At 34.4% G+C, this 16,811-nt stretch overlaps 1 protein-coding gene across 1 annotated transcript; it reads right to left on the reverse strand.

The window, feature by feature from the left end:
• Positions 1-6,160: 6,160 nt before the first annotated feature.
• On the reverse strand, positions 6,161-11,103 carry ATTPPA (Haloacid dehalogenase-like hydrolase (HAD) superfamily protein). Its single transcript, XM_086235382.1, has 14 exons — positions 10,791-11,103; positions 10,442-10,504; positions 9,075-9,113; positions 8,568-8,996; positions 8,325-8,465; positions 8,157-8,228; positions 7,918-8,040; positions 7,744-7,800; positions 7,530-7,631; positions 7,314-7,391; positions 7,119-7,188; positions 6,945-7,015; positions 6,770-6,862; positions 6,161-6,619 (listed from the first exon to the last, which is right to left on the reverse strand). Exons 4-14 carry the CDS (start codon positions 8,859-8,861, stop codon positions 6,566-6,568), a joined length of 1,155 nt encoding a protein of 384 aa, XP_086091508.1. The 5' UTR covers positions 8,862-8,996; positions 9,075-9,113; positions 10,442-10,504; positions 10,791-11,103; the 3' UTR covers positions 6,161-6,565.
• Between the last annotated feature and the right edge of the window lie 5,708 nt (positions 11,104-16,811).

Raw genomic sequence — 16,811 nt, forward strand, 5'->3', positions numbered from 1 at the left:
TCTTAGAATGACATGCATACACTTGCTTGCAATAATTACAACTAGCTGTAGGATTTTTTGGGTCTTTTGGGGGGTCTTCCTTAGTGAAATGATCCCACACCATAGATGTGGACTTCCTTTTCCTAGTATTTGGAGGTTGAGAAGGAGGAGGGCCCATGGGTTCAATGGGGTTGAGGGTTTGAACAACTTCTGATGAAGGATTTTGTGAAGAAGTATTGGGTGGTTGTGATTGAGGTGGTGTTGGTGTTGCTGTTTGGTTTAAACCCTCCATCATATAAGGCTCTCAAAGATTCAAACAAATGAATGAATGATGATGTGCACTATGTAGTAAGTAGAAGCCAGAAGGGGAAGATGACTTACTGACTTACTGCTACACCAAATTGCAGTTCTAGGAGATTCTAATCCAGGATTGCTAGAATGCTAGGACACAAACTCGAATTCCAGAAGGCAGCTGCAGACAAAATATACATTCAATATTTCAATATGTTAGTCAATACTCATACTAAAAAAAAAGGCCAAAAACTACTTGAATCGCACAGAAATTGAACTACTTGAATACCAAGTGAGTCAAAAACCCTTAATCAACTTACCCAAAATCAAAAGGCCAAAATGTCTGAGATCGGGATTTGAGGATTTGTTAGTGCAGGTGACTAGTGACTGCCTGACTCAGTGACTTGTGTGGTGGAGAATCAATCTCCGAGAATGGAGATGGACAATGGTTGGTGAATATCGAAGGTGGGGGTCCTGGGGGGAGATCGAATTTGGGGATTTTTATTTAGGGTTTCAGGTGTGGGCTATGGTGGTGGACTGGTGGGAATGGATGATGAGATGGTGATTGGAATTCATGGTGGTGGAGAACAACGGTGGTTGGTGGAGATCGAAGATGGGGGAGATCCAATATCGGGATCAAGGGTTTCAGATGGGGATCGAAGGATTGAGGGTTTCAGAGTGGTGGTGATGGAGCTCGTGGTGGTGGTGGGAGGTGGTGGTGCTCGGATGGTGGAGTAGATCGAAGGAAGAATGGTGAATGGTGAGGCTGGTGAGCAGCAGAGCATCCAAAAAAAAACTGAGACTTGCAGTTGAAGAGGCGAAGAGGCGAAGACTCGAAGAGGGTTGAGACTTGAGAGACTGAGACCAAAAAAAAATACAGGCTAGGGTAAGGTTTTGGCGCAAGTGGGCTTGGGCTGGGCTAAAATGGGCATTTGGGCTTAAGTCACAGTAGTCGGGCCGGTCGGGCTAGTAATGGGCGGTGGAGGCCCCAAGCCGTTTCCGGCCCAATTTGCTTCGGCCTGGCGGGCCACTTCTGGCGGGCTCACCCGTGATGACGTGGCCCCGACCCAACCCGACCCGACGAGTCGGAAATGGGCGGTAAATCGGGTTGGTCGGGTTCATGCCCACCCCTAGGTTAAGGGGCACAAATGAAGTTAAAGGACAGTGTGTCACATTGGGTTGTATATAGGCTCATGAGATCTAACCCCCACTTCATTTTTTTAGGAAAATATTTTCAAATTGACATGTTTCTTTAATTACCATTCAATTTATAATTTTTTTGCATTTTTTTAATGAATTATTATCGCATTGAGTTGTCTCGTGGCTCTTGGCTTTTATATTTGAGAATTGACAGTTAAATGCAGATTTAGAGAATTTGACTATTTTTTTATTAGTTGTTATGGATGTTAAATGTTTCACTTCAGATAAAGCTGATAAACGAAGAACAATAAAATGAAATGGTTTTGAATATATAGTAAAACTAGGCAAGTAGTCCATGAATTAGTTGGGCATGTGAAATCTGTGATGAAAACTATAATTAGCTGGGATTCCATGAAGGGTGGCTGGGTAGAAAAAGATTTCGCTGGACATGTCCTTTCAAACTTTTTATATGGTCATATATCCTTCATTAGGGAAATCTTCTTTTTTCTTTTCTTTAATTCCTCCATCATAATTATAAATTTGTAGCATAAAGTAAGTTCTTCTTAACTTGATCATACACAATTTGTATACAATATAAAAGAGTTTATGGTAACCAAAGTGAAAATGTTAAAACATTAAACATTCAAATACTCATTGAATATCAAAATTTCACTTAAATGGTACAAATAGATGGCATAATCTTTTATCGAAAAAAAAATCATAGATAAACATTAATCTGCACAAAAACAAAACAATAAAACAAGAGGAAGAAGAAGTATCTCTAACATGGTTTCGTACGTTGGACAAATACGCCAAGAAATTGTGTTTATATCTTGAAGAGACGTGCACATGGTGCACAATTGTTCATAACATAATAGCAAAGTCCAAGGAAAATACTTGCATGGTTTGTCTGCTCCATTTAATGTCCATTCACTCTTCCATTTTGATACAATTATTGGTCATCAGGATCCACATATATAATTATATATATATATGGGATAGAATTCATGCATCTTTTAAATTACACAAGTTTTGACACAATTTTGAGTCCATTAGATGCACTTATTTTCAATCTTGTAAGTGTTTAACTTCATAAAGGAATGGCTTATATTTGGTTTCGATGGATTTCAATTTTATCGACACTCCCCTTTGCCATTTAAATTGGTACAAGAGTACGTGGAGGATGAGTTATGACTCATGGGTTATGAGTGTGACACAAGTACATAACATAATAGTGTATTGCTTCTCTTTTCCAAATATTGAAAAAGAAAACTTGTATTTTTCTAAGTTTAAGAAAGGGTGGAAGGGCCCACATTAAAACGTGGCTACCAGGAGTATCACCCAGTTTCGGATACTGGATAGGTCCTGAAGTTGGTTGGTTATCTATTGGGCCATTGGCTAGTCCATACCAAATAAATAAACTACATCTGGTGGCTAGCTTGATAATAATTGCAAGGCCAAAAAATCCCTATTAATAATTGAAATTGCCAAAAACAAAAAGGTATTTAACCATATGTTAATAATTGAATCATCAACATATGTCGTTTTACATATGTTGATGATTCATTGAATATCTTTTTTTTTTTTTTTTTGGCCAAGTGATTCATTCAATATCTTAACCAAGTACAATGTTGTGTGTAATGTTGTGAAATGTGAGAAAAGGGAAGGTTCGAATGTAAGGAATTCAAAGAGATGGATTGATTGAGAGAGTGAAGAATAAGGTAGAAAAAACTTAAAATTATATCATATTTAAAAGTGAGAAATTTTGTTGTCAAATTGTGAATCCAAAATCTGAACTATATACAAAATTGAAAGTCAACTTAATCCATAATTCAAATTTTGAGTTTAGAAAACATTTTCCCTTCTTATTTAGTCATGAATTTTAATTGAAGTGTCATGACTAACCTGATTTTAAAGACAATCTATCAAAGTTGAATTATCTTTGGGAATAAAAGAATTAGTATATTCTAGAATTAATACAAATAAATCATCATATCTGATTTTGTCTTTTTATAATTATATATTGCAAGAAGTGTATGTGTTTCTACAACTATCTAGGGATGAGGAAGAGGTCTTCTGAGTGGCAACTATTCCCAAAAGACTGGGGATGATGTGGAAATGCAAACCGAGGTCAATAAAGTGCCATGGCCACCTTAAGAAAATGAAAACTGTTATTATTTGCAATTTGCTGATTGTTATAAAATTGATTTTATATTCTTAATATATATCTCCCACTTCAAGAATTGATGGGAAAACATGGCTGAAAAGTGAAAAGTGTGGGATCGATGTTATTATTTGATTAAATTAATTAGTTCATTAAAATACAAATAGGTAAATTCACTAATAGACATTAATGTTTAATTAGGATTGATTGTTGCAGTTTAGCGATGAAAACAACGACAGTGATCTACAATGAAGTTGAAATACTATCATGCGAAGATGGGAACATGTGGATATGTCTTCGATCAGAGTATCTATGATGCATATATAAGATCTTGGTGCATGTGTTCAACAAACCCTAATTCATTTGTTCCAAATCTCCCATAACCATCCATCAACTAACATTCAGAGTCTCTTAGTTTGATTTCTCGAATTTCTGCAAAGCACAAGGGAGGAATGGTAGTTCAGTTTTATATATGATTAGCTATTACTTTGGATTCTTCAGTTGTATCATGAAAACTACAAGATTGTGCAGTCGGTTTTGTCCATTATATAATAATTACTTTCTTCATTTTAATTAAAAAAAATCCCAAATTATATGTATTTTTAATTTGTGAAGTGTACGTCCAGGAATGGATCTAAGTTGCTTACCACCAAAAATGAGAAGTCCAATACTATCAAATTTTTTCTTCAGAATTAGTGGAAAAATAGATTGACTTAAGAGTGGGATCTGCTAGTTTATCAAAATAGAGTCCAAGGCTAGTGACATACACTTAAAAGTAGTATTGCAAATCCATAGATTTTCAATGTTGGATACTTATTTTTTATCCAAACACCAACATAGTCACAATACATGTGTGCGTCATGAACAGTCGATGACTACTTATATCACCTTTGCATACATCTAAAAAATTTTGGATAATGGGGTGTCCATCCAGTAATTTTTATGTTTTAATAGCACTCCAATTATTTCTGCGTAAAAAGTTGCACATGAAGCATAAAGATAGCAACCCCCATTTGCTAAACAAAATGGTTCAGCTCATAAAGTCGGTGATGGGGTCTGTCAGTGGACTCGGTTTCCTTTACCAAAACCAGAAACAAATAAACAAAACGAGAAAAAAAACAAAAAACAAAAAGCTATTTGCAGAAAACATAAAAGTTACCCAATAATATTAACGGAGACTTTCATTTTAAGCCTTTAATTTTATAATATATTGACTAAAATTTTATGACTTTTAAAATTCAAACTAAAGTTCAATAATATTGTAACTATTTCATGTTACATAATATTAGTCCATTATTTTTTATTTTTTTCACACATACTAGGTGCCGAGCGGTTGGTGACCATTTTCGAGTAATCAGTAGTACATTTTTACTTTTTTGTTAAGCCCTGGTTTGTCAGCTTTATATTAGGTTTTAACTATGCAAAGCCCAAAATTTCAGAGTTAAAACCTAGTATGCAGCCTCTCCAAACCTCATTTTATATTTTTAAAAGGTATGAAGTTAACTTGTACGGTTGTACCCTATACCCTCAAAAAATAAAAAAATAATACATATTTCTTTAACAAGGCAATGGTTAAAAGACTTTATTTAGAAAAGATAAAGATTTTATTTGGAAAAAAAAAGTCATAAGGTTTTTTTTCTAAATAAGAAATGTTAGAAGGACAAAATTGTAATTTTTTTCTAATATTAATTAAGAGACAATTAGTGATAGGTCATGATAGGTCGATTATTTTAAAAAAATATATATATAATGGCCAACTATGTGTGCTAATCTTCTGCGAATTTCCAATGTGCTTAATTAATGAATAACTAATAAACGGTTCTCATGGTTCATGCCTTCAAGTGCTGCTTTCACAATTTTGGTCATCTTCATGATTGTACCACTCTTTTTGATGGCTATGTAGACCTTTTATATTGGTGTGGATTATACTAGAAACTTTATGTGAACTGGGTCTGCAACATGTGACGCTTTTAATAAATTTTTTATCTGTTTCTTTTTAATCTTACTTCAAGGTCCTTCATTGTAAACAGTAATTCATTGAATTATCATAAAATTTGTAGAATCATTTCAAATAATGCCCTATCAATTTGGTGATATGTGGTGGTGCAAAGAATAGTATCTAAAGGCCAGGCCAAAGGAACCAATAACTCATGGGCCATCCTATTCCTAACCCTATTTAAAATGAATAGCATCCCATAAAATAATTGACCAAAAAAAAAATCCAATAAAATAAAATAAAAAAGCTCTGATTTCTTACGCATATAGATAATATACCCGATAAATTCATATGGGCCAGCCTTTAGTACTAAAGTCCAATCATTCTGAATGAAAACACGCTCCGTTTGGGCCCAGAGAGAACAAAATTCCTTAGTGGGCCTCTTTGTTCCAATGGCCTGTCAACGACAAGTCAGATTGTTATGTTCGAATCAGACCAATAATTTTGAAGTTGATGTAAGTAGATGGAAGGATGTGGGTTTGTGAAGGTTCTTTTATAACCACAGCTGAAGTTGTGTAATTCTATTACAAGAATACATGAGTGTGGTAATCATAGACTTGTCAGCATTAAGATATTGTTCCTCAGCAATAGGGCCCTCAAATAATCATATATTTCTATTAATTAAAAGAATCAACAAATGATTTGATATCTATAGGAACCCCAGGAGGGAGATATTATACTTGAACCAAAATCCAAGAGGAATGGATAAAAAAAGAAAAGAATAATTAATACACTGAGATGTGAGAAAGAAAGAGGTAAAAATGAAGGCATCCTTGATTTGAAGCAAGGAATTTACAATTATGGCAAGAAGCTTTGAGCAGAGACAACCAGAGACCAACACGGTTGATAGAAGGTCTATTATGCAATCCTCCTGCACCCAAACTTGTTGGTATATACTTTCTAACAACTCAAAAAAAATCAGGCTGCATGGCTTCATTGTATATGCATGTCAAGAATATTCTCTCTTCTCTTTCTCTATATCTAGTATCTAGTATTTATAGAGCACTTGACTTCCTCCATATCACCAATGACTTGAGAAACTCCATCACCTACACAAAATTACAAGCAAGAATCTTCGTTGATCCCAGAGCAACCAGGAGAAACATAAATGAACCGAAATACAGGGCCTCAGAAATCCCTTATGTGAAAGGAGCCTTAGACCAGACATTACTAAATACAAAGCAAAAAAGGCATTGTACCTCTGAGGGGTCCCTGAGAGAGTACAATGCATTGCTATCCTTTGGCACTGAAGAGACCAAAATGCCATAACCTCTATTTCCTTCCCTCAGAACCTGTTACAAGTCCATTCAGTTATTTCAGTTGATTATCACAAGTCCATCAAAACACCTTCATCATAGCATTTTCAAATTTTACCTTGAATGCATCTTCATCCGTGCGGTCATCTCCAATATATATTGGGAGCACATCGTCACAATCACTTAGACCTATACAAAATTTTACGTAGCACAAAATAAGATGGAATTTAATGATTTCTTGTAATCTACTTTATAACAGTAATGATATATGAATAGCAAAAGAAATACTCACCAAGAGATTCCAGTAAAAATGTGACAGCCTTCCCTTTGTCCCAGTTTATCATAGGCCGGACCTCTAAAACCTACAAATACAGCAAATAGAACAAAAATAAGAGCAATAAGAATCAACTACCTAGTATAAGCGCAGAATATTAATATAGAAACTGAAATTAAAATAGATCAGCATGCATTTGGCTTTTAAGAATACCTTCCGCCCATGAGTCAAACGCAAGCGTGGATAGTGTTTAAGAATGTTGTGGACACACTGTGCAACTGCAGGCCAGCTCTGAAAAACAAAGTGTGAAATAAGTACAGGTAAAATGAAAAGTAAACAAATAAGAAAACAAAGGTTCCGTCTACTAAGTTAAGAAACACCACAAACTCATAAATAATCAATGATTTACTGCTCTAGAAAAAGGACTACCTTCTCATCTACATTACGGTAATGTACAGAGACACAGAATTTATTATTCTCGACTTTAGCTCCTTCAATGTCTTTGGTACTTTCAACAAGGGATTTAAAAACCTGATCAAGCAAAAAACCAGAATGCTGTTTTGTCAATTTCATTGAGAAGGAAAAAAGGAACTCATGGTGTATTGCATTGATGCACACTATTGCAGATACGAAATTTACAGACCTCTCCAATCATAGGTAAAAATTCAGCTGCAGGCTGGAACAAATTGACATCCTTACCCTGAATTCACAAAAAATAAAAGAACAAAATAAGTAAATAAACAAACACAATCAAATATATATATTTATTTTATGTGAGTGAGAGAGAGAGAGAGAGAGAGAGCTTGTAGCCAATCACCTGTTTGTCAGTAGACCTACATGAGTTTCTGCGCTCAACTTTAGATTGTCTAACAGGGCCCATTATGTCCATCCCATGACTACCCGCATAATAGAGTTCTGTTAATCCTACAAACTCGTATACCTGATAGAACAAGGAATAGGACATCCAATAGTCAAGATAAGCAAGCACCAAGAGAGATGATTATGACTGCCAAAGAGGGTATCATGATATTTTTGAAGGCACCAACTAGCAATTACCTTGTCATGACTTCTTCCGCTAATTATTGCTGTTGGGAAATGTTTTGCCGCCTTTTTTACAGCCGCACGCATCTGCAATGATGAAAACATCTTTGATGAGCAAGTGGAGTGAAAGCAGAAAAGGGTTAAGTTTTAGACGGAGAATATACACAATCTAGATATTCTTACAGCATCGGACATAAAGGCACAGTCAGGGTTATCTACAATTGGTGAGAGAGTCCCATCATAATCCAGAAACAATGCTATTCTCTTGCCCTTGGCATAATTAGTAATTTGCTCAAAAGATGTAAGTGCCGAAGGATACTTAACCTGCAAGATTAGAGAGAAAGATGTGGAGTGCTGCATAAATACCTTCTTCAGAATTTGTGAAAATGGCTCAGAGGTAAAACTGTACGAAGAAATAATTATTACCATCCAGGTGCGATAAGCAATATCAGCATCAGTCATTGCAGACTCATTGTTAACATCTTTCGTTAGCTTTCTGTGAGGAGGTGATGAAGATTTCATAGCATCGAGCCAAGAGCTGGAGCGAACATCATCAAGAAATGCAGTCTTCCTCCTAGGGATTGTTAGGAATAGGCCTGCAGAAAAAGTTGCTCCTGGAGGCGAATATGGCAACAGACTGGAATGTACACCAAGTCTTGACTTGCTTAAGGGTGCAGGATCGGTGAGAACAGGAGAAGTATGATTTGATTTCAGGTCCATGGGATCCAGATTTGTAGCACGTAGTACAAAGCAAAATTTAACAAGTAACCCACGCCGATGCAAAGCAGTAATCAATGAAAAACCGCTATTTCAATGTCTTCTGGTCACTGCTATCTAGCAAAAGGCTCCTTAAATCTAATGAACAAATAAAAAATCATTAGTGAAGGACGAATGAAAATTTGTTATTAGTATATTTGACAAAAATATTTGTACCTTGTCATATCCTTAGCAACCAGCGGAAATAACTGATAGCTGCATGGGTTGGAGAGGAATTACATTAGCTTTCAATTTTTAGAGATTATAATATCTACAGAATATTACCAATATTATAAAAATTAGAGATCTGTTAAGATATGAAGCAAACTTTCAGGCAATCTCTGACAGCTATCACAATGCCTTGATGGTTGCAAATTTTGTAATGACATTATGCTAAAAGCTAAAGGAAAATAAGCAGTATTTCCACTTTATGACCCTACTTACTGGTGATGTCTTTAAGAATTTCAAAACTCTATACAACTTAGCATCTATATCTTCACATTAACCGTATGCGAGTGATGGAGCATAACTTGGAAATTCATGCCCGTTTCAAAATGTAGATGAACCTTGAGAATAAAAGAAACTATGCTGATCTATAAAATCACCCACGTTATACACAATCAGGGAATACAACATTTGAAATTGTTTCAGTGTTAGAGACTAGACATACAGCTGATATTTGGTAGAGAAAACATGTGATTGGTAGTTGCATACCACAAAAAAGCTCCCCTGTCCCACACATAGTGGGGAGGGGAACATATCATATATAACCACACAAAAAAGGGCCTACACAGAAACAAGGAATCTTTAAAACCTATGGACACAGCACACAAGATTGAGGTATGAAATAGACCGACATAGATGGAAGGAGAAAGGTGACCACCAAAAAATAATACCAAAGAAAGAAAGAAAGAAAGATAATAAATTTGCAAAAGATTACATACTTTTTAAGCATGGAAAGCGTAGAGAATGTATAATTACATTCTGGGCAAGACCAAACCCAAGAATAGAATTATTGTTTAAGGTCAAAATTCCCAAAGCCAAAGGTAATATATGACTTCAACGATTACGACTATTCTTCTCTTTTACAAGTTTTAGTATAGTTTACGCGATTACGACATGAATCGACGTTTGACCAATCATTTCAAGAGAAGCAAAGGGGAGTAAAAAATCAAAGATAGAAACAACGAAAATATCACATCAGCTCAACCGAAAACAGCTCTACGGAAGAGAATGTCGACAGAATCTGTTTTTGCAGTTACAAAAACTGAAAAATATAAAAATAGAGAAACTGAACTAACAAATAATCCCTTATTAAACGAACACGAGCAGTGGGGTATCGATTTCATATTTCGTAATAAAATTAAGAGAACCCAATTCGTTAATAAGCCCTTGAGCGTGAAAAGGCTTCTTTTTTCTTAACAAAACAAGAAGCACTCTCTGAAATTCGATTTTCAAATAGCATTGCGTGCGAAACTGAAACCTTTTCTCAAAGAATGATAAACTAGTAGAAGAAGAATAAAGAAGACAAAACGGCGACGTACCCTAACCCAATTGAGGAGTTTTAATCCGAAACGCGAACCAGTCTTCGAAGCGGAATCAGAGACCTTCAAAAAAACCAAAATTATCGAAATAAGGAACTAAAAGGGGAAAGGAAAAATGCAAAATGCTCTGTTTGGCAGCCAAGAAAACAGAGGAAAATAAAAGGGGAAAACAAAAAAAGAAAATAGCATTCTTCAGAATTGACTAAAATTTAATCCCAGCTCATTTTAAGAAATAAAATGAAAATCAACGACACCACTCAGAAAGAACACGAGCTCGGTTCAGAAAAAGAGATTTTATTTTCTCGGCGGCCAAACAGATAATAACAACAAGAACGATTGTAGTATTCACCTAAAATCAGCAAGCAAAGAAGTGCGTAGAAAATTTAGGAATAGTGAAAAAGAAAATGACGGAGAATCGAGAATCAAGCGCCCAATTAGAAAAGGGAAAACGTAAACCGAATCAATGAAAAGGCAATGAGCGAAATTGGGAGAGAGAGAAAGAAAAAGATTCAAAGAAAGAAAGCCCTCGAAATTAGAGTTTATGTATTTATAGCGTTTCGGGTATCCACGAGAAACGTGCTTCGCAATCCAATCCCGGAAAGGAAAACCCAAAAAGGCCCAAACCAAACACCCCGTTCTAGAATCCCAGAACACCACCGCGGCGTTGGTCGTGTTCACACCACGCGCGAATGGAGGGGCGAGTGAGAGTTGGTTGTTGGTGGTTAGGGGTGTGGATTTTTGTGGCGGGTTTAATAAACTAACAATTCTTTTGTTTACTGCTTCTAATTTAGGGTTTTAAAATAATAATAATAAACAAAAACTGGAGGAGTTGGTGGGGCCAGAGGATCCAAGGGGGCCACGCACGACGGGACTTTCGCGGCAAAGCGCGTGAGGACACTTGTGATCGAGTCGGAGCTGACATGGCCACGTTGGGGAGGCGGGACCCGCCACGTAAGTGCTGGACGTGTGTGCGACGTGTCGTCACATTCGATGGACAAGTTGGTGGTCGTCGGTGGTGGCGGTGGGGCTGTTGACAATCATACCTCCCAAGGCCCCAAGTGACAGGGACATGACGTGGGTCCCACGTGGGGATGACATGGGTCGATTGAAAGTCTTTCTGCCCACACGATGGAATTGCGTGGCGGTGGGGCCCAGTGGACCCGGATGTAAATGCCCAGCGAATGACGGAAACGTGGAGGATATATACGGCAAAACGACAGTGCTTTGATGGCGTATCTGCATGTGCGCGAGGGATAAATGGGGGCACTTGGCAAGCCCAAAATAATACCAAGTTTGTGAGATATTCATTTGTTTTCTTGTTGGACTTGAAACTGTGTATACCTTTTATAACATTTATATTTGTAGATCAGAAATGAAATGTGAGATATGAGAAATAAAGGAAAACTTTTAACTTTGTAAGTATATCATAGTTAATTGGACAAGTTAAGAAATTAATACCTTGTGGCCAAAAAAAAGAGAAGAAATTAGTACCTTAATGTGTTACTGTTAGTATCTTGTTACAATAATTATCCTATCATTTAACAATTATAATAAGAAGACTTTCATCAAGATCATTTAATTTTACAATTTTCTAACTAAAGTCTAATGACTTTTAAAATTATAACTAAAATGCAATAATATTGTAACTATTTCATGGTACATAATATTGGTCCATTAGTTTATATTTTTTTACACACATATCAGGCGCCGAGTGCTCGATTATCATTTTCGAGTGTTCAGTAATGCATTTTTACTTATTCCTCAAGCGCTTGTTTATCTGTTTTTTATTAGGTTTTAACTCTAAGATTTTGGGCTCCACTCAAAATCCCAGAATTAAAATTTAACATGCAACCTCCACAAACTTCATTCTATATTCTAAAAAAGTATGAGGTGAACTCGTATTCTATACTAAAAAAAAATAAAAACATATTTCTTTGACAATAGGCAAAAAGCAATAGTCAAAAGACTATATTTAGAAAAAAAAAAAAAAAGGGTTTTATTAAAAAAAAATATATATGATTTTTTTCCAAATAATAAATATTATAATGATTAAACTTTAATTTTTTCAATATGTCAAAGTTATATAACTAAATTGAAAATTTAAAACACAAATACCCTTCTTATATCATATTTGTACTTTGAAACATTTCATTTTGTTAAAACACTAGTATCCCTGTTATTTCATTCATTCTTTATTAAGAATTATACCAATAATTATAAAAGTAGAACTTCAAATTTGAGGCTTAGTTCAATATTGGAAATAAGAATACATAAATCAATAGCTAATTCATTGTTGGTAGTTGGTAGCAAGAAATAAAATTTCGGGTTTCTAGCAAATTTCGATGGAAATTTTAACGGAAATTTCGAAGATTTTTAAATTTCGACAAAAATTAGACAGAAACGACGAAAATTGTTATCAAAATACAGAAATTTTGAATTAAACTTTACCATATATTTATTTAACATATTATCTACTACATTGATAAAAAATATTGAAAAAACCAAATTATATAGTAGGTTTCATGTGATATAAAATGAATATAATGCGCGTTGGAGGCAAATACTGTTAAATAAAATTAATATAATGAATAAATGAAATTTGTATATTATTTATACTTTATAATCTATACACTAAAACCTAATACTAAACCTTATATACTCTATATACCTTGATACTTTTTATACTCTATAATCTATATACTAAACCCTATATACTCTAAATTTTTTGAGATATGATATAAGATATTAGGATTTAGACTTTTTAAAATATTTTTAATTATTTTATATATAGAAATGTATTATGGTTTTAGTTTTAAAAATAACAAAACAAAATCCAAAAAGAGTCAAACAAAACCCCAAACTCTTTTTTTTTATTTCCAATTGTCCAAAGACCCGAAACTCCAATCAACCCTAAATGGCTAAACCCTTTTTTTTTTTTTTTTCTTTCCTTTTTCTTTTCTTTCATTCTTCTTTTTTCTGTGACTCTCTCTCCCAGTCACTGTCAGCAAGGAGAAGACAGATTGAGAGATGACTGGACTTAGTGAAATTTCGCCCAATTATTAAATTTCGGCGAAATATGATCGAAAAATTGATAAATTAGTGTTAAAATTTTCATAACCTTAAAAAACGAAATTTAACTCATTGGTTGGTAGTTTGGTGCTCATTCTCGATTAAGGATTTTTTTGACCAACAATAAAATGATTTTGTTTTTTTGAAAAAAAAAAAGAGCCCTTGCCATAATAATTCACGTGTACAATCATATCATCAATACATCGCGCAGAAAAAATAATATACCTGTACTATGAAGAACTGGGGCACATGTGTGGGATCCGGTGGGACCCGTCCGAGCTGGCGACATAATTTTTTATTTTTTTAATGGGTCAAAGACAGTGACAGCTGAAAACCAAAAAGGAAGTGGAAACTACGAGGAAGGATTAATAAATAAAAAAAATGATCATAGAAAAAAGTGAGAGTTGCCTTTTCGAGAGGTTTGACTGACTCTCCCTAATCTACTATTATTATTAATTAAGGAATGGTGGGGCCCACGGCGGTTGTTGCTTGGTAGTCTCGTAGAAGTGACGACGGAATCTTCTCTTTCAACGCCGTGAGCTGCGGCTGAAGCGTGTGACTCGGGACTTTTCTTTTTATTATGTCTGCTTTTTTTTTTTGGCTGAATAAAGTCTGCTTTTAGACTCACTATAAAAAGCATGCAACATTGTTTAATTTAGTAAAGAATTATTTATTTATTTTGTAAGAGAAAAAAGCCAATTAGAAGTTTAAGATTTTTTTAACATTTATGATGATAAATATTGTTAAGTGTCCTAAATTTAGGTTCCAAATAATGCAACAGTTTTATACACTGGTACAAATGTAATTTTGTATGGTTGTGCTTGAAGAATGAAGACGCATGCATGGTCTTAATAAAGTTGTGTACAAACTACAAACTTACTTGTCATATATTATTTTATTAAACAAACACTTCTATTACACAAATTATATGCATAGAGTGATTGATAGTCATTATTGTGAGTGTGGCTGGAAATTAGTTGAAACAATGAGTGAAGCAATCAAAATGTGTTGACATCATATTCTGACAAAACGAAAGCCCCGAAATTAAAACTAAATAAAAAGCAATAAAGCCTATAAAAATTCACATTAAAATACTTTGCGTGATTAGATTGATTTATACAATTTTTTCAATGGCTTTATAGGTGTCAAATGCCCTCGAGACTATTAGGTGCGATTCAACTATATTTTGCACAATTGTAATGACCATAAAAAACTTAATATAAGATACATTATTCTTCTCCATAATGAGTACATATAATAAATATTTTTCAATAACTAATCACATGATGGATATAGGAGAGTCCGTAATAGAAACATGTTACTTACATTTGTTGTAAAAAAAATAATTTTCTTAGTCGAAGCGGCAACTGAGTAATTATATATTGTAATTTTTTATTAGGTAACAGTAACAGAAAAATGCACAAGCTTTCTTAAGTCCCAAGTAATAGCATTTGTTTGACTTGAACCTAGTTGTTTATGTTTTCTAGATGCACTAATAGAATCTTTCTTCCTAACTTAAAAAACAAGAAAAAAAAAAAAAAGAGATGATTGCCTTTGGGCAATGAATCAATGCACGACACAGTTAGCTTGTGAGGTACTACTTGTTTTTATTGCGCAAAAAGTTGTATAGTATCAGAGTCGATCTGCTGACAAAAAATCAAGTGCAATAAAGCCAAGATTACGAACTAATGAACTATTTATATATACAAATCTGTCAACATTCACTAACCTTTTCTAGATTGCCTGAATATACAATTTTTAACGTATATTCCGTTCATACTGGTATGTGCATGTATGTGTGTGTATATATTTGACTTTTTGTATTTTGGCCAAGAAAAATAGCTGCTTCATTAGAACAAAAGCCACGAAGGCAAACCAAACAAAAGTACGAGGACCAGAAACCGAAGACAGAAAAACCAAACATCCCAAAATGAAATACAACCAAATCGAAACTAAAGCCCAGGGCGGCTCAACGAAAATTAAGGCCTAAGGCTAGCCTAGCCTAGCCTAGGCTGATAATTTTTTTTTAATCATTCTGTACATTGTGTCAAAATTTGAGGCCTTGGTCGCCTAGGCACACACTCAATCCAGGTAATCCAGTGTATACATTCAGTAGTGCTAGATATACCACATTTTTATACCATAATTTCATACCATCTTATGTGGTAACTTACATAGCATTCATACATTGGATACTAAAAATAAAATAAAAAACCCAAAAAGAAAAAGAAAAACTCTGTCGAATAAAGTAATGACACGTGAGATGTAATGACACGTGAGATGGTATAAAAATGTGGTACAAAAATGTGGTAAGTATAGCATTATTCGTATATATTTGACTTAAAAACAATATTAATTAAAGTATCTATTTTTGACTATGACTGCAAGTATAGGTAAAAAATTGCGAGTTATATATATATATATATTTTTTATAATTCAGAGTGTCTTGAGTGAGCTTTTGCGCACCACAATAATTCTTTGCGAAAGTTAACTAATTTTGGTTGCATATAATATATTCAAAAGTTAACTTTATGTTATTGGATTTTTGCCCAATTTGATAGGTCCAAATTTCAGCGTGTGTTGCCAATATTTGGTTTAGGAACGAGATTTGGACCTTATACCTCAGTTGATGCATGTGCCCTGAGCTCCTTGCAGATATACCTTATGGCTATAAATCTGATATTGGTCGCTTGGTAAGAATTCTAGAATCTTATAGTTGTATTATTACAGGCTCAAATCCATGATTTTGAGTAGAAACAATTTTGTTTTTCGTTTCTATTGCTTTTTTGGTTGCTGTATGTTTGAAATTGCTGCACATCAGCCCGCATTTAGAGCTCCTGTAAGTATAAGCTTGAGCTTTGATGTTGCACTGATATTATTGGCTGCCAACGATGCATCTGAACCTGCCTTTGGAATAGGTTTTTGAGTAATTAAATCAATTAAATGACTTAATTGAACAGGACATGGCTGGGATTATCAATAAAATGAACAGATCCTCCATTTCTCCTCTTCCAATTGTGTATTCATCCACACTCTGAGTAATATCTTCAAAATCATCAGGATCATAGTGCTATTTTAAATGAATATTCTATTTGCATTTAAAATGCTTTATACCATATGCAACACTGTAATATGTTTCAGTTGAGCCTGCAACACTGTTAGTTTTAGTTAAGTTTTTGTTATAACTGCAACGCTGTAATCCCAAAGTCGGGGTCTCACAAATGTTATGATTATTAAAATGCAGATGAACAAATCAAGAAAATTCTAAGGTAAGAAAAGGAAAATTTTAGAAAGGGTCATA

The sequence above is a fragment of the Dryas octopetala genome, chromosome 3, assembly GCF_963921425.1.
Source record: "Dryas octopetala chromosome 3, drDryOcto1.1, whole genome shotgun sequence".
Taxonomy (NCBI): domain Eukaryota; kingdom Viridiplantae; phylum Streptophyta; class Magnoliopsida; order Rosales; family Rosaceae; genus Dryas; species Dryas octopetala.

What these genes read in the sequence shown, in the direction of transcription:
- ATTPPA (XM_086235382.1), bottom strand. Translation starts at nt 8,861, where the DNA reads ATGGACCTGAAATCAAATCATACTTCTCCTGTTCTCACCGATCCTGCA. An exon ending in GTTTGACTCATGGGCGGAAG is followed by an intron (nt 7,189 to 7,313) that starts GTATTCTTAAAA and finishes CTGTATTTGTAG; the next exon opens with GTTTTAGAGGTCCGGCCTAT. An exon ending in CGGATGAAGATGCATTCAAG is followed by an intron (nt 6,863 to 6,944) that starts GTAAAATTTGAA and finishes GACTTGTAACAG; the next exon opens with GTTCTGAGGGAAGGAAATAG.